General features: G+C 42.1%; 1 protein-coding gene across 7 annotated transcripts in view; it reads right to left on the bottom strand.

The window, feature by feature from the left end:
• Positions 1 to 556: 556 nt before the first annotated feature.
• MTUS1 (microtubule associated scaffold protein 1) overlaps positions 557 to 20,233 on the bottom strand; it is a 227,430-nt gene continuing 207,753 nt past the window's right edge. For all 7 annotated transcript variants that reach the window (XM_073645396.1, XM_073645394.1, XM_073645393.1 and 4 more), the window contains 7 exons: positions 18,045 to 18,259; positions 17,001 to 17,106; positions 15,529 to 15,602; positions 15,353 to 15,451; positions 14,518 to 14,634; positions 11,470 to 11,567; positions 557 to 2,348 (listed from right to left, as the gene is read on the bottom strand). In XM_073645396.1, coding sequence (XP_073501497.1) covers positions 2,135 to 2,348; positions 11,470 to 11,567; positions 14,518 to 14,634; positions 15,353 to 15,451; positions 15,529 to 15,602; positions 17,001 to 17,106; positions 18,045 to 18,259 — 923 coding nt within the window. In that variant the 3' untranslated portion in view covers positions 557 to 2,134. The remainder of the gene's footprint in view (positions 2,349 to 11,469; positions 11,568 to 14,517; positions 14,635 to 15,352; positions 15,452 to 15,528; positions 15,603 to 17,000; positions 17,107 to 18,044; positions 18,260 to 20,233) is intronic.

The raw sequence follows: 20,233 nt of genomic DNA, 5'->3' as shown, positions 1-20,233 counted from the left end.
TACACACATCAATTAACATAATGAAAATGAAATCAAATCAGAGTGTGTATTCCAATACGTACCGGTACTGCCTTCTTCAGATTCCAGCACCACTTCAGCATCATGTGACTCCACTGGTGACCTGCCAGCTCATACAGAGTCTTCTGTGTGGACCAGACGTCACTTTTTCCATGTAACTTTATAAGACTCAAAGATTTACGACAACCTCCTGACTTATTCATCAATATTAAGCTTTTACTACAAGATCTTAAAAATGTAAAAATGACCCAATTCCCTTAAGATGATTGCATCAATTTACCATTTGGTGATTTGGAACAGTAGTGTTACATTTACCAATAATCAATGTAAGTGATAGTCACAGTACACCAGGTTCCCTCATAATGTAATATTATACATCAGTGTCATAAGATCAGTGTATCATATAATACAATAATAATAATGAACTATGAAACCTTACTGCAAAGTGCTTTAATCAAAGTTTGGCGTATAAGCACGCTGCACGTAAAACTAGCATGCTAGAGAATTAGACTTAAAAATAACCATCAACACCAAGCAATATGAAGTAAATTATTGCACCAATAAATTTATTCTCTTAAACATCAGAATATATTTCCATCATTACAAACCAAGCAACTACAGCTTTATTATTTCTTTTTACATCCAAGTAAGCTAGAAGCTACACACAATTGCATGATAAAGATGAAATATGACCCCCCTCCAAAAAAATTGCTGAAAAATAATAAAAAAAAAATACACAAAACCATTTCCTTTTCCGTGCCCAAACTTGACATACTGGTGTTCAGAATTAAAACTTCAGAAGATTAATCAGGGGTACAAACCAATACTTGTTGGTCACAGGCCTAAACTATCTTACCAAGGAAAAAAAAAAGTGGCGACAGACTTAAGAATTGCATGGATAAAAAATTGAGTTACAAAACATAAGAAAAAAAAATGTAGGCTATCTTCTAAAACTCTTTGGAAACTTTTCTTTTTGGAAATGCTTGAAAAAAAATCCACGTCAACTCAAAGTAGCAGTAGACAGTGAAGAAGAGAAAAAGAAAACAAAATGTCTCAGTTCCGGGTCAGTCGTCTTCTCTGGCTTTTTCAAGGCAGGTATAAAAACGATAGCCAATTTTTTTTTTTGTTGTCCTCCCAATTTGATCTGATACTTAGCAAATGTTGGCTCGAAGATGACGCATGCATTGACAGATGGCAATTAATTTCTTACAACAAGGCTCGCTTCTCATTAGTTTTTGGAGACGTTCTTTTTTTGCACTGGAAAATGAGTTCTAGCTGCAAATAAGCAATTTAACGCAGGTCAATAGTACAACACCAATGTGGTGCTTTTTTTTTTGCATAGTCCAAAACAGTACATATAATTATGTAAGAGATGGATAATCACTGTACTTACAGATGAGAAGCAGCAGACATTTTATTTCACAAAGGCATATAAAAGTCAATAGGTCTACATTTGAGGGATTGAGAAGATCACAAAGACAAAACCAGAGAACCTCAATTATTGACGGATGGCGTTCTCATGTTCTACAAGGCAGATACATGTTGTGCAGAATGTTCAAGTTTTCCTCGAAACAGTCATGTTTTCAGAAGCTTCGCGTACAGATTACAGAACGAAAAATGGTGCCAAAAAAAATGCAGAGAAAGAAAACAAAAAGGCAGCATAAGGCAGACAAGCTGTGTGTGTAACATCCATCTCATTCATTTCACAAACACCCTATCCAATGGGAAGAACAAATAACAGGTGAATAAAGAAACTTTAGAAAGTTTGTGATTTATCTACAGGCCCTGAGCTTTTTTCCCTATGTACTTGCTGTAGGTGAAAAAAGGCAAAAACGCAAGAATAGTTTCATCTTGCTAGGTAAGTGCTTTGTGCAACAACGTCCATATATATTTACCATAAAGTCTTCTCTTTAGCTGAAACAACATTATCCAGTTGTTCCTTCAAATTCCAGTGGGTTACAGAATCTTTAACCCAAATCCCAAATTCCAGACATCTTGTAATGGTTAGGTAGCTAATATAGCCTTAGTTTCCATTGTATCTGTCCAAAGCAATCTCACCACAATGTCTCGAAATGTTTGAGAAGTTTTCGGATCTTCATTAATAATAAAAGTGCTGTCATCTTGGTGAGACTGTCGGACTAGAAAACGATCCAGAGTTCCGAGGATGGAAAGGTATACCAGGGGAAGATGGCGACAGCTTTTTAGGGCTACATAGGTCACCATTGTGTAGCTTCCAGAGGAGTTCTTCATTCTCCATTGAGAGACGTTTGTTCGCTTTGGATTCTTTCTCTAGAGACCTCTGCAAAACTTCTTGCTCTGTGGACAGCTGCCTGCAAGAGCAAAATAAGGTGTATTAATGAAGGTTACATGACGTCAATGCACATTCGAACAGTAGGCCACTAGTTTGTTAGGCATTCATTAGTACCATGATACTGTTTTTCAAAGTGTTGCATATTGACCACATGGCAGTCTCTTCTATCTACTTCATGGGACCACGAGACAGGGGCGGACCTACCGCAGGTGCAACCGCACCGGGGCCAGGCAGTGCAAGGGGGCCCTTCCCGGGCAGCTAATATGGAGGACAATCTGGCCTGCTTCTCGCAGCCCGAAGCTCCGGGGGGGGGGGGGGGGGGGGGGCCATGGGCAGATTGCCCTCTCATGTGCGGCGGGCAGGGAGAAATCCCTACAGCTCCGCTACTGACCGGAGGAAAATGGCAGCAGAGCTGCAGAGATCCATCCTCTGCTTCCTGCCTGGCACTTCCTCCCTGACACAGACGCGTGCAGCTTGATGGAGTCATCAAGCAGTGTGGACCTGTGTCAGGGAGAAAGTTACCGGCAACGAGGAGGATGCTGCGGGAGCGTGCTGAGAGAGAAGTTATGTTTTTTTTTTTTTTAGTACTGATACACTGTGGAGAGGAACAGGAGAATGAGGGGAGGTGGGGGAAAGCCGTGCTGGGAGAGAGCAATAACGGGGGGCGCTGGGAGAGAGCAGTGATGGGGGTTTCACTTTGCTTGTACTGTAAAGCCTTGTATATTTTCCGTGTGCACATAGCCTTACAGTTAATTGGGAGAGTCACAGAGACTGAATAATTTATACACTGCTCAAAAAAAGTAAAGGGAACACTCAAATAACACATCCTAGATCTGAATGAATGAAATATTCTCATTGAATACTTTGTTCTGTACAAAGTTGAATGTGCTGACAACAATCAATGGAAATCAAATTTATTAACCAATGGAGGCCTGGATTTGGAGTCACCCCAAAATTAAAGTGGAAAAACACACTACAGGCTGATCCAACTTTGATGTAATGTCCTTAAAACAAGTCAAAATGAGGTTCAGTATTGTGTGTGGCCTCCACGTGCCTGTATGACCTCCCTACAACGCCTGGGCATGCTCCTGATGAGGTTGCGGATGGTCTCCTGTGGGATCTCCTCCCAGACCTGGACTAAAGCATCCGCCAACTCCTGGACAGTCTGTGGTGCAACGTGACGTTGGTGGATGGAGCGAGACATGATGTCCCAGATGTGTTCAATCGGATTCAGGTCTGGGGAACGGGCGGACCAGTCCATAGCTTCAATGCCTTCATATTGCAGGAACTGCTGACACACTCCAGCCACATGAGGTCTGGCATTGTCCTGCGTTAGGAGGAACCCAGGGCCAACCGCACCAGCATACTGTCTCACAAGGGGTCTGAGGTTCTCATCTCGGTACCTAATGGCAGTCAGCCTACCTCTGGCAAGCACATAGAGGGCTGTGCGGCCCTCCAAAGAAATGCCACCCCACACCATTACTGACCCACTGCCAAACCAGTCAAGCTGAAGGATGTTGCAGGCAGCAGATCGCTCTCCACGGCATCTCCAGACTCTGTCACGTCTGTCACATGTGCTCAGTGTGAACCTGCTTTCATCTGTGAAGAGCACAGGGCTCCAGTGGCGACTTTGCCAATCCTGGTGTTCTGTGGCAAATGCCAAGCTTCCTGCACGGTGTTGGGCTGTGAGCACAACCCCCATCTGTGGACGTCGGGCCCTCATACCACCCTCATGGAGTCGGTTTCTAACCGTTCGTGCGGACACCTGCACATTTCTGGCCTGCTGGAGGTCATTTTGCAGGGCTCTGGCAGTGCTCCTCCGGTTCCTTCTTGCACAAAGGCGGAGGTAGCGGTCCTGCTGCTGGGTTGTTGCCCTCCTACGGCCCCCTCGACTTCTCCTGGTGTACTGGCCTGTCTCCTGGTAGATGGCAGCGCCTCCAGACTCTGGACACTACGCTGACATACACAGCAAACTTTCTTGCCACAGCTCGCATTGATGTGCCATCCTGGATGAGCTGCACTACCTGAGCAACTTCTGTGGATTGTAGAGTCCGTCTCATGCTACCACGAGTGTGAAAGCACAACCAACATTCAAAAGTGACCAAAACATCAGCCAGAAAGCATTGGTACTGAGATGTGGTCTGTCGTCCCCACCTGCAGAACCACTCCTTTATTGAGGGTGTCTTGATAATTGCCAATAATTTCCATCTATTGTCTATTCCATTTGCACAACAGCATGTGAAATTGATTGTCAATCAGTGTTGCTTCCTAAGAGGACAGTTTGATTTCACAGAAGTTTGATTTACTTGGAGTTATATTCTGTTTAAGTGTTCCCTTTATTTTTTTGAGCAGTGTATTATTGGCCGGTGGAGATTATAGTCAATGGGGGGCACAGTGCTGCTGATCACTTTATACTTTGATTACTAAGTGGCTAATAGTATATTAATTGGGGGGGGGGGGGGTGGTGGTAGACATCTGTAGTCAGGGGCGCAGTGTGGGGGAGACATGCATGTATATATACAATATATGTGACCTTGTTATTTTCTAGGCTGGAGATCATAGTGACAAGGCGAGTCGTGGCTGGGAGATGTCGACATGAAGGTCTGAACAGATGGAGGAGAATCAGCAGAAACCGAGTCTTATCAGATGAGACGTCAGCGGTAAGTACCTATATTCCCACTGCATTTTGGGGTAAGTGAAGAGTCTCCGCGAGCTCAAAGAACACTGGATTTTGGCTGTTGGAGCTGAAAAGAGGACATCGGTAAACCAGGGGAGGAGTCCTGAGGAGATAATTTGCATATTCCCACTGCATTTTGGGGTAAGTGAAGAGTCTCCGCGAGCTCAAAGAACACTGGATTTTGGCTGTTGGAGCTGAAAAGAGGACATCGGTAAACCAGGGGAGGAGTCCTGAGGAGATAATTTGCATATTCCCACTGCATTTTGGGGTAAGTGAAGAGTCTCCGCGAGCTCAAAGAACACTGGATTTTGGCTGTTGGAGCTGAAAAGAGGACATCGGTAAGCCAGGGGAGGAGTCCTGAGGAGATAATTTGCATATTCCCACTGCATTTTGGGGTAAGTGAAGAGTCTCCGCGAGCTCAAAGAACACTGGATTTTGGCTGTTGGAGCTGAAAAGAGGACATCGGTAAACCAGGGGAGGAGTCCTGAGGAGATAATTTGCATATTCCCACTGCATTTTGGGGTAAGTGAAGAGTCTCCGCGAGCTCAAAGAACACTGGATTTTGGCTGTTGGAGCTGAAAAGAGGACATCGGTAAACCGCGCGCCTACCAGCGCGCGCATTTTGAAGCTTTTTTTTTTAAGCTTCTTTCACTGTTTTCAGAACATTAACAATAAGAACATGGAAGAGTCCAGGAGCCATTTGGTGAGCTGCATATCCTGCTACATGTTCACAGACTTGCCAGTGGAAAAGCCAAACTTCACATGCCAGAAATGCAAGCTTGTGTCCCTGTTGGAGGAAAAGTTGCGAAATCTAGAAGAGAGGTTAACTACCTTGAAAATCATTAAGGAAGGTGAAGAGTTCTTAGACAGAGCAGAATTATCTCTTCATGATTCAGAAAGAGAAGAAATTCGAACTGCACCTGACGAAACAGAGGAATGGAAGCATGTGACCCACAGAAGCAGGAGGATCGAGAGGCAGTCAGCACCCATACTGCTCAGGAACCAGTACCAGGCTCTCACGCAGGAGAACCATGAAGAAATACAGCAAAATAAGACTTTGCCAGCAATGAATAACCTTGTAAGCCCTCAGAATCCTCCTGGATGGAGAAAGAAGAATGTTGTGAAGAAAAAACGGAGAGTGGTGGTCATGGGGGATTCCCTGTTAAGAGGAACAGAGGCCGCTATCTGCAGACCAGACATAACCTCAAGAGAAATGTGCTGTCTTCCAGGAGCAAAAATTAAAGATGTGTCTGACAGGATATCAAGACTCTTCAGACCTACAGATCACTACCCATTCCTGCTACTACATGTGGGGACAAATGACACTGCAAGAAAGGACCTGGAAACCATCTGCAGTGACTTTGAAGACTTAGGCAAGAAAGTGAAAGAATTGGGAGCGCAGGTGGTCTTCTCATCCATCCTCCCAGTGGATGGCCATGGAACAATGAGGTGGAATAAGATTCTACAGGTGAACAACTGGCTACGTCGATGGTGCCGTCAACAAGGATTTGGATTTCTGGATCACGGAATGAATTACCTATACGATGGACTACTTGCTAGAGATGGGGTGCACCTTACGAAGACTGGAAAACATGTATTTGGAAGTCGCCTTGCTACACTCATCAGAAGAGCTTTAAACTAGAACAATGTGGGAAGGGAAGCAAAAGGCCAGAAAAAGCCATACAGCTGACAAATACTATTGAGATCTCTGCTACTGGAAGTGGAAAAGAAGAACAAAGACAAAACAATTTAAATAATAAAAATATGGGAGGAAGAGAAACCAATCACAAACTAAAATGTTTTTATACAAATGCACAAAGCATGGGCAACAAACAAGGAGAATTGGAACTACTAATGCAGGAAAAGGAATATGATGTCATTGGAATCACTGAAACTTGGTGGGACGATACACATGATTGGAATAAAAGGCTAAAAGGATACAACTTATTTGCAAGAAACAGACTTGATAAACGAGGAGGAGGTGTTGCATTGTATGTTAGAAAAGCGTATATCTGCACAGAGATTGAAGCTTCAGAGACTGGGAGTTCTGTGGAAACTGTTTGGGTAAGAATACAAGGAGAGAACAACGGAAAGGACACCATTGTAGGCATTTACTACAGGCCACCTGGGCAAGCTGAAGATATGGATGAACTCTTTATGTATCAAATGACCAAGTTCTCCAAAAAATATGACGTAGTGGTCATGGGAGATTTCAACTATCCAGACATTTGTTGGGAATCTCTCTCAAGTAAAACTAACAGGTCAAGCAAATTCTTATCCTCTCTTGCTGACAACTTTATCTTCCAAAAGGTAGGGGAGAAAACAAGGGGATCTGCTACTTTGGATCTAATCCTTATAAACAGGGAGGAAATGGTTGAGGAGGTAAAGGTGGCTGGGACCCTAGGAAGCAGCGATCATGCTATTATAGAATTTTGGATAACTAGAGGAGGAAGACATGTGAAGACTCAAACTTCAAGGTTAGATTTTAGAAAGGCAGATTTTAAGAGACTCAGAAAGAGAATAGGAGGGATCCAATGGCTGGATGTCCTTAAGGACAAAAATGTCCAGGAAGGATGGGAAATTTTTAAAAATGAGATTCTCAAAGCACAATCGTTAACAATCCCGAAAAGTAGGAAGAATGGGAAGCATTTAAGGAAACCAGGATGGATGAACACAGAACTTAAACACATGCTAAAAAGAAAGAAAGAAATGTTTATTAAATGGAAAGAGGGAGGCATATCTAAAGAAGATTATAATGCAGTCTGCAGATCCTGCAGGGCACGTATCAGGTTAGCTAAAGCTGACAATGAATTAAGGCTTGCAAGAGATGTCAAAAGCAATAAAAAAGGATTTTGGGGGTATGTCAGAAGTAAAAGAAAAGTCAAAGATGCTATAGGATTTTTACAGGATGAAAATGGAGAAATGGTAAGAGAGGATGTTGAGAAGGCCGAACTTTTTAATTCCTATTTTGCATCTGTTTTCTCTCAGAAAGAAAATGTAACATCAACTGATCTTCACTGTCCTTTTAAAGGAATAGAGGAATCCAAGTTATCTGTAAACAGAAAGATTGTGAGGGAATATTTAGCTAACATAAATGAGTTCAAGTCTCCAGGTCCAGATGAATTACACCCCAGAGTACTGAAGGAGATCGTAGAAGAAATTTTAGAACCACTCTCCATAATCTTTGAAAATTCTTGGAGAACAGGAGAAGTCCCAGAAGACTGGAGAAGAGCAAATGTTGTTCCTATCTTCAAAAAGGGGAAGAAGGTGGACCCAGGGAACTATAGGCCGGTGAGTCTGACTTCTATACCAGGAAAGATCTTTGAACAAATTATTAAACAACATGTATGTAAGTACATGGATAAGAATGAAGTGATTAACCAGAGTCAGCATGGGTTTGTAACTAACAAGTCATGTCAGACTAACTTAATTTCCTTCTATGACAGAATCACTGACTGGGTGGATCAGGGAAATGCTGTAGATATAGTATATCTTGACTTCAGCAAAGCATTTGACAAAGTATCTCACACCATCCTTATTGAAAAAATGACCAAGTATGCAATGGACCAGGCAACTGTTAGGTGGATTCATAACTGGCTTAGTGATCGGACTCAAAGGGTGGTTGTAAATGGCTTCACATCCAGCTGGATGAATGTCTCAAGTGGGGTACCACAGGGCTCTGTCCTGGGACCTGTATTGTTCAACATCTTTATCAATGATTTAGATGAAGGAATTGAGGGTAAACTGATTAAATTTGCTGATGACACAAAGCTAGGAGGGATAGCTAATACTAGAGAAGAGAGAGAGAGGATTCAAAAAGACCTAAATAAACTGGAGCAGTGGGCAGCAACCAACAGAATGGTTTTTAACAGGGAAAAATGCAAAGTACTACATCTGGGCAATAAAAATGAAAAAAACATATACAGAATGGGAGGAATAGAGCTAAGCAACAGTACATGTGAAAAAGACTTAGGTATACTAATAGATCATAGACTGAACATGAGTCAACAGTGTGATGCAGCAGCAAAAAAGGCAAATACAATTCTGGGATGTATTAACAGAAGCATACAGTCTAGATCACGTGAAGTCATTATCGGTCTTTACTCCTCTTTGGTCAGACCTCATCTGGAATACTGTGTACAGTTTTGGGCACCACATTTTAAAAAAGACATAGACAAACTGGAGCAAGTTCAGAGAAGAGCGACCAGAATGGTGACTGGTCTGCAAACCATGTCCTATGAGGAACGGTTGCAGGATTTGGGAATGTTTAGCTTGCAAAAAAGAAGACTGAGAGGAGACTTAATAGCTGTCTACAAATATGTCAAGGGCTGTCACATTGTAGAAGGATCATCTTTATTCTCATTTGCACAAGGAAAGACTAGAAGCAATGGGATGAAACTAAATGGGAGGAGACACAGATTAGATATTAGAAAAAACTTTTTGACAGTTAGGGTGATTAATGAGTGGAACAGGCTGCCACGAGAGGTGGTGAGTTCCCCTTCAATGGACGTCTTCAAACAGAGGCTGGACAGACATCTGTCTGAGATGATCTAGTGAATCCTGCTTTGAGCAGGGGGTTGGACCAGATGACCCAGGAGGTCCCTTCCAACTCTACCATTCTATGATTCTATGATTCTATGATATGTAAATATTATTCTATATCTGCACTGTGTGACTTGAAGGGATAATGTTTTCTGTAAAATCCCTTAGGCTGCATTCTCACATTTGTGTGAAAAGTCTGTGTGCTGCCAGATTTTTTTATCGGATGGTCCACGGACTCGTAGAGTTTTATAGATCCATTCACACATCCATGAAAATCACGGATCTGAGAGGGTCAGAGACTGTCCTGTTCTGATCCTATTTTGATGATCAGAATAGGACATACTCAATGTGTTTGTAAAAGCAGACAGCACACCAGCACTGCATACAGATGCAGGAATGTTGCTGTATTTTCTGAATAGCATATTCCCTTAGTATATAGTGTACTCACTTATTATGTATAGCGCCGTCCTTCGTTACATAGTTTCCTCTTTATTATGTATAACACCCTCCTTTATTACGTACCATCCTCTAGTTATATATGGTGCCATCTCTTATTATATAGCTTCCTCTGCTGTTATGTACAGTGCTGTCCCTTACATAGCGTATTCTTGTTATTTTTTGTCAGTCACAGTGCCCTTTTTTATTACATAGTCCTCTATTGTTAGATATAAAATGACTGCTGATGGAGCAGCTGGTGACCAAAAGACCAGTCCATCAGCTCCTCCATCAGAAAAGAAGCTTTGCCATGCTCCATCAGACGTCATTGCATTATATATCTAACAAGAGAGGACGCTATGTAATAAAGAACAGGGCGCTATAAATAATCCAATACGTAAGGGATGGTGCTGTACATAACACGGGAGGGCACAATGTAATAAGGGACGGCAATATACATAATAAAGGAGGCTATGTAAGAGGTATATATGTGTGTGTGGCTATATATACACATCTGTAGCTTTGTCGCCATAAAAGGTAGGGGGCCCAGACATTTCTTGCACAGGGGCCCCAAGCAGTCAGTGTCCGTCCCTGCCACGAGAAGTGTTTCTATTTTGTTTTTTTAAGCGTTTTTTTTGCAGACTGTCTTTGTGATCACATTATGAAACTGGACTAGAGTTGGTGCGAATGGATTCGCTTGTCCAATTTCATCAATCCTGACTGTGTTCTGTGGCCTCTGGAATAGGAGGAGAAGCGCCTCTTAACTGCTGGTGTCCACGGCTCTACTTTTGATTAGCTAACCTGTCCCAAATATGATGATGTGCCAGGCAATCTAACTAAAAGAAGAACGATGGCTCCCGGCAGGTGAGATGCGGTACCCTCTCTGCCATTCCAGCGGCCACTGCCATGGCCAATGAAATGGGACGTGTGAATAAACTCCCACCAACTCTAGTGCTGACCCATCTGGAGAGAGTGTACAGAGGTCTGCCATGCATCATCCATTATTTCATGACTTTAAGATCATTAGGTTCATACATGACAATAGGTGAACACGTAAAAATAGAAATTCTTAAAGGAGGAACTGATAAAGAAATCCCAAGATTCTCATCAAAGGAAAGGATTGACCATAGAGGACTGCAGAATGTGCAGAACTGAGGGTAAGAAGTAGTGATGAGCGAGTGTGCTCGTTTAACCTTTTAAACGAGCATGCTTGGGTACTCACCGAGTAGTTTGTCAGGCAATCCCTACATGTATCACAGATGTCTAACGGTGGCTAAAACTAAAATGCCGAGCACGCCGAAAGTACTCGGCGAGTACCCGAGCGTGCTCGTTTAAAGGGTTAAACGAGCACGCTCGCTCATCACTAGTAAGGAGTCTACCCAATAACAGCGTTAATTGATCTCACAGGGTCTTATTTATTTAGCCCACAAAAAATTCACCAGATAAAGAAAATCTACCCCTTTAAGATAAATATGCCAAACCTTACCGTGAGAAGGCTATGTGATTTGCCATACGAGCTTTCAGATCTTCATTTTCTTGCTGGCATTTGTTTAATTTTTCCACCAAGATTGTGTTGGTCTCAACCTTGTAAAAAGAAAAACAAAACAAAAACAAGTTACCATACTTGTGGAAGACTGGGACATTGGACTGGGCATTGTTTTATCTTGAAATGAGCAGGTAATGAAGATCCGGGTTGGGCCGCTCTGAACACCTCATCACACACAATCAATATTCATTCAGTGACATTTGCAAGAATTATGTGCAGAAAAACAAAGGGCACAAGACAGAAAGTTATACGTGTTCTCTCTCAGCTAAAGTAGAACTGTATGTAATCCGGAGACATGTTCACTGTGTGCTACTCTTTAGCTGCATAGAAAGGGAGCTTTAACATTTTTATTGTTTCTATAGTGAGAAAAAATAAGTTGTATGCAGAAAAATATAAGATATTCAATCTTAGTCCTGGTATTCTATATTCTAACACTGCAATGGAGCCAGAGCACATTTATACACTATATTCCCATATGTGCTCAGGGGTCAATGTATAAATACCATGTGGTGAAGAAACTGTGACATGGTGCACTAAAGTACAGAAAGAATATAAAGCTCCTTAAAAACAGGTCTTTCTACTAAATGGATCTTCACTTTTCAATATTTGCAAATTAAAATGTATATTTTGGTGTTGGGGATTTTTAATTTTTAAGGGCAAGATTTATGGTAATATCCACAAATGCACTACGGCATCGTGTATATCCTACATCATACATGTCAAACTCCGGCTCGTGGGCCAAATCTGACCCGCAGGGTGGTTGTATTTGGACCAGACACCAGAACGGCCACCCCTATGGGGGGCCCCTTATTCCATATGGAGGACTATGGGGGGCCCCTTATTCCGTATGGAGGACTATGGGGGGCCCCTTATTCCGTATGGAGGACTATGGGGGGCCCCTTATTCCGTATGGAGGACTATGGGGGGCCCCTTATTCCGTATGGAGGACTATGGGGGGCCCCTTATTCCGTATGGAGGACTATGGGGGGCCCCTTATTCCGTATGGAGGACTATGGGGGGCCCCTTATTCCGTATGGAGGACTATGGGGGGCCCCTTATTCCATATGGAGGGCCCCTTATTCCATATGGAGGGCCCCTTATTCCATATGGAGGACTATGGGGGGCCCCTTATTCCATATGGAGGACTATGGGGGGCCCCTTATTCCATATGGAGGACTATGGGGGGCCCCTTATTCCATATGGAGGACTATGGGGGGCCCCTTATTCCATATGGAGGACTATGGGGGGCCCCTTATTCCATATGGAGGACTATGGGGGGCCCCTTATTCCATATGGAGGACTATGGGGGGCCCCTTATTCCGTATGGAGGACTATGGGGGGCCCCTTATTCCGTATGGAGGACTATGGGGGGCCCATTATTCTGTGTGGAGGACTATGGCGGGGCCCATTATTCTGTGTGGAGGACTATGGCGGGGCCCAATGTACTGTATACTGGTTGGCCTGCAACTTTGTCCAAGTTTTTCATTTTGGCCCTCTGTGTGTTTAAGTTTGACATCCCTGTCCTACACGGAGGAGCATTAGAAGAGATTAGGATTAAAGCCTACCATATATTTACATTTAGGGAATGTAACATGCCAAGTATTCTTCAAAGTGGTGAAGATACAAGGAAGTAATTTTTGGTTGAAAAAGCAAAAATCGAACCTGTGCAAAACATTCGTAGTGTAGGGAACAAGTACCAATTGCAAGTACGATACTCCGTGGGGTATCCACCTGTAGGAAGCAGCTTTCATGAACACATGGGGGGGGGGGGTAATTCAAAGCTTTTTTGCCAGACTTCTGTCTAAAAAAAGCTTTGAAAATTACCTTTTTTTCAGGCAAAAAAATGCAATGTTTGTGTGTTCATGCCATTCTCGCCCCAGCTCTGACAAAGTGGGTGACACTGGAGTGGAACAGGGTCAGGCTGTGTGACCCTTGCTTGTCAAATTCATGACGAGTGGCAGCGTTTGCTATGCCACAAAATTTTACTCCTGAAGGGGCCGGAGTACATTTTATGGTGCAACGCACGCCACTACGCACCTTGATTCATTAAGAGGTGCGTGTCTTAATGAAACAGGAGCATCTGCTACAAAATGTCCCCTCATCGAGAGAATCGCCGGACTCAATGAATCACCCCCATAGTGCTCTAAAGCAGTAAACAGTCTGGGATGGGATGCTAATGCCAATACACTTCGTTGTAATCGAAAATCCTCTGAGCAAAATATTAAGATGTTGTAAGTAAGAAAATGTATGGTAAACTGAATAAAAATGACAAGACAGCCCATTTACAGTTGTGTAGTTTCAGGTGAAAGGAAAAAACATTTGGTCTTTGAAAAGGGGCCCTGGAAATGTCCAAAACCAAGCCAATTGTCCACGATTAATCTGCCGTGGACCATAGTCATCAAGAGTGGCAATTTTTCTCACTGGTGTAGATGAGGGGGCATGTAGTAGTCAGATGCTCCTGATTTATTTAGAGACACATGCCTCTTAATGAAACAGGAGCATCTAACTATTGGCGTTTGACTCCATCCGTCACACCAGAAATCTAACTGGAGTAAGAGTTCTTGCATAAGCAATGCCACAGCTGATCATGAATTAGATGAGCAGTGGTGTCACATCCACGACACGCACCTGTCCAACCCCAGCTTTGTCTATATTCTTGGAGCTGGCAGAAACTAACGTGAAAATACTAAGTCTTAGCATTTTTTTGCTCAATGCCAAGTTGTGCAAAAATGTTGTGACTTTTCAAAGTAATTAATACCAGAACTTTGGTAAAATTGCTTTAATGCATCAGGGCCTGTAAATCCATTCTAACGACTGTATCATATCTCCTATATAACCTACATAGTACTCATTGCTAGAACAAGACCAACAATAATTATGTGGAAATGGTGCTTGCCTGACCGATGCACCTTGTACTGAAGAAACATTGATTTTCGGATCAAGCTTTGTCATCCCTCTGGGCTATAAGAGAGACACAAGGGTACATACCAGCTTCTCGATCTGCATAAGCTTTTTGTCTTGTTGATGTAATTTCTCATTCTTAATCTCTAATACTGCCTTTAAGCTCTCCAGCTCCTGCTCAAGATACATCACATGAGGGTTCTTCTGCAAAAATGGAAGGGGTAACACGTTACAATGATCTGTGTCCTATAGGATGAGAATATCCAAGATGTAGGACTTTATGAGAACACACATTGAAAACACGAATTGTCCTGCAGCAGAAATTCATCATCTCATGTGTCCTGCTGCAACCATCGCAGCTCTACTAAAGACATGATCTCATGAAGACGCCAAATATAAGAGATTACTACAACAACATGTCTAGAATTTCTTCTCCACAGTCTGCACATGTTCAATTTAAATCAATCTGACTGTAAACTTAGAGTGAAGGATACCAGAGGGAGACTGGGAATACAGTCTGGAAAGAAATATTTAGTGTCTTCAAAATGTAAGGTCTCGTATAGTCATCAAGATCTGTTCTTCATAAGTCCCACCTAACATTGTTAATGTGCTTGGCTTTTTCACATTAAAAAGGTTTCCTTTACCAAGGAAGGTCCTTTTGACTAAGGGAAGGGGATCAGGATTATCCTTCACTTCTTTGTAGATAAAAAGAAACGACAGCACCATAAAGTGGTACCCATGTCCTCCCATGAAATTAGCCAGCTAGTGACTGACACGGTACGAGCTCAACCAATATGATGATCAGAAAGCATTAAAAACATACAAAAATGGAAGGAGGATAAATAATAAGGACAATGGCAGAAGGACCAACATTTTAGTCTAGATACTACAAGATGGAAGAAATGTTCACCATCACACGAACCAGTGTGGTTTTCTCTTTGGATAATTTTCTTTGTTCTTCCTCGGCTTTCAGCTTCTCCTTCAGAGATTCATTCTCTTGTCTCAGCTCTTCAATTTTTTTCTTGGCAATGAAAAAAAAAAAAGGGTAAGCAACTGGTGAAATGAGAAAAACTAGTAGACATAAGGTATAAAACCAACCTCTAGCTCAGCCTGTTTTTCTTTAAAGGAGTCTTCCAATGCCTTATTTTCTCGCTCTTGACTGTCTTTTAGTTCTAGAAACAAAGGGGAAGAACATATCAGCTGCTTTATTAAGAATCCATGACGCCATACCTCAAACCATGAAAAGATTTTTACCGGTCCAGTATAAGGTGGGTGATAAGTTTATATAAACTTGATAATATACTAGTCCATGAAAACCACACACACGTGGCATATAAAACAATATTGCATGTGCAGCAGGTACATGAGAACAGGACAGGACAACTTTGGTCCTTCTACCTTGTTGAGTTTCTCTTTCTCCTTGCATACAGAGAAATAGCAGAAAAGCCAGATACTATAAAAAAGTCTAAAGTCCTACACACAAGGGCTAGAATATAAAATAAAGGATCTATTGACCAAGTTGCTCATTCCCAGTCTATCGTGGTTGAAGTGTTGGCTGTAAAGTCCAACTAAATATTGCAGTTACACAAATAAATTTTTGGGGCATGAAACCATTAAACGGTTTTCCTAAATCAACCACAAAAGCCCAAATTTCAGAGGAAGGTGTACAAGGTACATGTTACAAGAAGTTAAGACACTTTGGTGAAGAGGTAGGATCAGTACCAGGTAAAAAGTCTTGGGACTGCCCCTTAGCTAGAGTTTAATGACAGCCTACCATAGGACAAAATAGGTCCTCAAATCTTCCCTGGTTCCCAGGTTATGAATGAGTGGTGACTTTTTAAGAGATTGACTTGTGTCCTCTCAGCAGAGGCAAGTGTTCGGCAGTTTTGTCTGGCTACTGGGTATAAATACAGGTCTGTAACGTTAGCTGGGACTGGCCCTATTTTTCGGGAAATGACCTTTTATAGAGGGGGAGGTACAGGCAGGATCAGACGGCACACTCCAAATGGAGACTCTACAGTGATTGAAGATCAAGATTGAGTGTTCTTGGTCACTGTCACCAGATGGTTCACATGAAGTGGTCGTGCTGAAGCTTTAAAAATATCTCACCCTTTCGCCACACACTCACTTGATACCAGCAAGATTAAGTGATTATCCAGGGAAACGGTGTATAGACCATACCGGCACAGGCCTGCTTCAATTAAAAGCTGGTTTATGACCTTTACGTGTGAACCTAGCCTGAATGAAGAAGAGAGTAGTCCAGTGATGTAAACGCACGCCAGTAATTATGGATGCAGTTAGTGCTGTCAACCATCCTCCTCAACTCATCCCAGCTTACTTACACCATTATTTTACACCAACATACTACAACACGCCATTAACAAATTTGGTGCAGTTTTTCAACTTTAAAAAGCCATGCGCTCTTTTGTAGACGCTTAAAAGTGTCTCGCACGCTGCACAAGGCATCTAGAACTAATAAATGTAAGACGTGCAATAGTTTTCAGGGGATTTTAATTGACTATTAGGCGTAGTAAATCTAGCCCAATATTTTTTGCTTTTGGAAAAATTACCTGTCAAAGATTTTTCATATTCTTCCTTTATGGTTTTTATCTCCTCAGCGTGACTGGTCTCAGCTGCGTGCCTGTAGGCTTCATGAGTGGAGTTGAGATCATCAACCTAAAATGCAAAAATCGTTTTAGTGGCTGTAACAATTGCTGTTAGGATTTTCAGATTAATATAAGGTTCACAATGAACACGCGGGATTAGTGGACTTCAATTCCTCTACCATTTACAAGGAGTATGTTAGAGATTACTATAATCTTATCCTGTATGTGTTTGAGGTCAAGTATTTTGACACTTTAAAAGTTTCTTATCTTAAGGACAAACAAAAATTTCCAGCTCATTCACTTGTGTAGACTTTCATTAAGATCCAAGTTGTTTTAAAGGCGCCGGCACCACTTTGCACTATCTGCAGCACTCTTCCTGTGTTCTCCAATCTGAGCTGAGCCTACATCATATCGGACAGCCAACATCTGCTTCTAGCATTAGAAAAAGCTGTCAGTTTCGGGGAGTGGTTACAGCTGCCGCTCATGTGCGCTGAGCTGTGACTGAAGCTGTGCCGGTCGCACCCCTATGACTAAAAGCCGGGGGCTGGAAGGAGGAAAAAAGTGCATTTCCTCACGGCAGTGGGGCTCTCAGTGCCGGCGCTGGGCAGGTTCAGAATGCTATTAACCTGCAGATTAACCCAATATCTGAAGGTTAATTGTGTTTTCTTTTCTTTTACACGAGTGGTTCCATTTAAAAGAAGACAATCAGGGGGTGCTCCATTACACACACTCATGATATCATGCTGATGGGCTGCTGAAGGCCCCTGTGCCTGCCATGACTGTCCTGTCAAGACCAACCTGTGGTTGGGCTTCATAGAATACTCTGATTTTACTGCAATACTTCAGCAGTTTCAAGTCCTTTAAGGTTATAAAGAAATATTTTTCATGGAGGTTGAAGTAGTCTATTTGGAAAAAAAGTTCAAGACCACGGTATCCAGGAAACTGTTAATAAGCCATGAACAAGCCATCAACGTGTTCTGTACAGTCTACAGTGAAAGCAACATTTACCTTTTCCTGAAGTTCACACTTGTATTTCTCGGCTTCCTCAATGAAGATTGTCTGAAGTTTCTCACATTCGCCGGTGTAGAACTGCTTGAGTTTCTCCTCCAGGTCAGATAACTCAGCAAAGTGTTCATCCTTCACCTTTTGCAGAATGCCTTCATAAGCGGTTAGCAAGTCATTCTTCTCCTTCTCTAACTTCTCACAGGTGCCGGATGCAGATACTGAAAAAGATAAAAAAATATATATGTATAGAAGATTAATCTGCATCATACCTTATTTTAGCTCCATCCCCATCTCAGATCTTTGTATATTTAAAACCACCCCGGCCAAATTAATGGGATGAAGACAGATTCTTACTGCCAGTTATAGTAAAAGTACAACATTTTTTCGTTTGATTCGATAAGATACAATAATCACAGTTAAAAAGCATAAGAAATAAGTATTCCTACCAAATAACATAATGGCATATGAGATAAATTGGATCTGCAATAATATGAAGTTTGGCAGAAGTCTCAAAAGCAAAACTTTAGCCAGTCATGAGGATTTATTCTATGCACAGCTCGGGCGTTTGTTATGGCCTAGATCAGGTTTACATCATGTCCATCAGTTCACAGATAAACCCTTAGGCAGTGAAGTATTCTATGGTGGAAAAATTATTTTTATAGCTCGTTTGCTGTAGTCTATCCCTATGGGAAGGTTTCCACCACATGTGAGTTTTTATAGTAGAAGTCATCCCATACCAGGAGGAATTTGAAAAATGTGAGGTTACACAAGCATCAAGACGTCTTCTACATACAAACCACAAGTGCAACAATAAAGCACACGGCAGGCAAAAACACTAGCTGTGTACCATAAACCATGCCGAACAGATCGGAAGGTTGGCAGGGGGACAGATGTCTTAACCATAGATATACAATTTATTCTGTATTTTGTTGGTTTTTTTGGAATGTGAGCGAGATGTAAGAGAGTAAATCATTTTTTCCAAATTTTATCAGCGATTTTCAGGAGCATGGTTCGGCCTGTGTGGGCGGATCTGGCATTTCACTTGTAAGGACTTGTCTGACAGTCAGAATAAATAGATGGGATGGAACGTGCTGAGGCTATAGGAGTGAGAAGAGGTTACTTGTGATGTAATCGATTAATACGTTTTTTGTTCCAGCTAAAAAAAGATTGCAGTCAAACAGAAGACATTTTAGTCGGTTTGGATGTGTCGCTGCTACATTGCAGCACAGTATAAGTGAATGGGATTGCATGGTGCCCACTGGGGTACTGAGTCGGTGGCAAGCAAGTTATAAAAAAGCCTAACAGGTCAGAGTTTTTGCAACTCGCTTGTTGAGGTCAAGGTACTCTATGTGTCGCAATTCAATCCCATTCACTTGCATTATCCTGCGATGTAGCAGGGACATGTGGGTTGTGTCACTGTGTAGCCCTTACCAAATCCATTTCTATTTGCTGATTTTCCTCTATGGCTTTGACAAAAAAAAAAATGAGCATTTTGGAAAAAAAATGATAAAATTTAACAGTGATATCTCCATGGAGCGTTGTAAATGCAGAGCACAAAAAGGACAGGACAGTGAAGTACTGGAAAAGTCAAGATGGCTATTGTACATCAGCACAACAATGTCAATGGGACATCGTAGGGATTAATTTACATGCTATTGAATTTGGGGGAGGGGGAGGTAACATTAAAAGACTGCACAAACCGTAATTTTCAAGAATGCATATATTGTCTATTGTATGTAGCGGTAATTCAAACATTCAGCGCCACAAAGTTCAGTCACTAGCTTATTAATTGCATTTATTTCTGTACGAGAAAGCCATCAGTGAATCACACCTTATTTCTTGTTTCTCATCTCTTTTTCCTGTACCCCATTTCATGAAAACTCCTTATGTGCAGATTGTAGAGATTTTTCTGCCCCCTTTACGTTTTACTATAATAAAATATAGTATATCATGCACACACAATCAGTGGATGCACAGTTCACAATAAGTGATGCATTTTTTCACCCCTCCCTGCATAGTAACCTCTGCACAGATCACAGAGCATGCCTATAAAACTCCCATAGGAATCTGTAGACTGGAGGTGTTCATTGACTTCTATGGTGAATTCCTTGAGCCCAGTGATAGGCTGCATCACGTTGTTCTGTAGTTATGACATCATTGCTCCAGCCAGAAGACCACCGAATCAGCGGCAG

The sequence above is a fragment of the Phyllobates terribilis genome, unplaced genomic scaffold, assembly GCF_046119375.1.
Source record: "Phyllobates terribilis strain yellow unplaced genomic scaffold, ASM4611937v1 Scaffold_1__5_contigs__length_1240528914, whole genome shotgun sequence".
NCBI classification, from domain to species: Eukaryota; Metazoa; Chordata; class Amphibia; order Anura; family Dendrobatidae; genus Phyllobates; species Phyllobates terribilis.
Note: the sequence above shows the minus strand (reverse complement) of the source record. Positions and strands in the feature narration are given on the sequence as shown.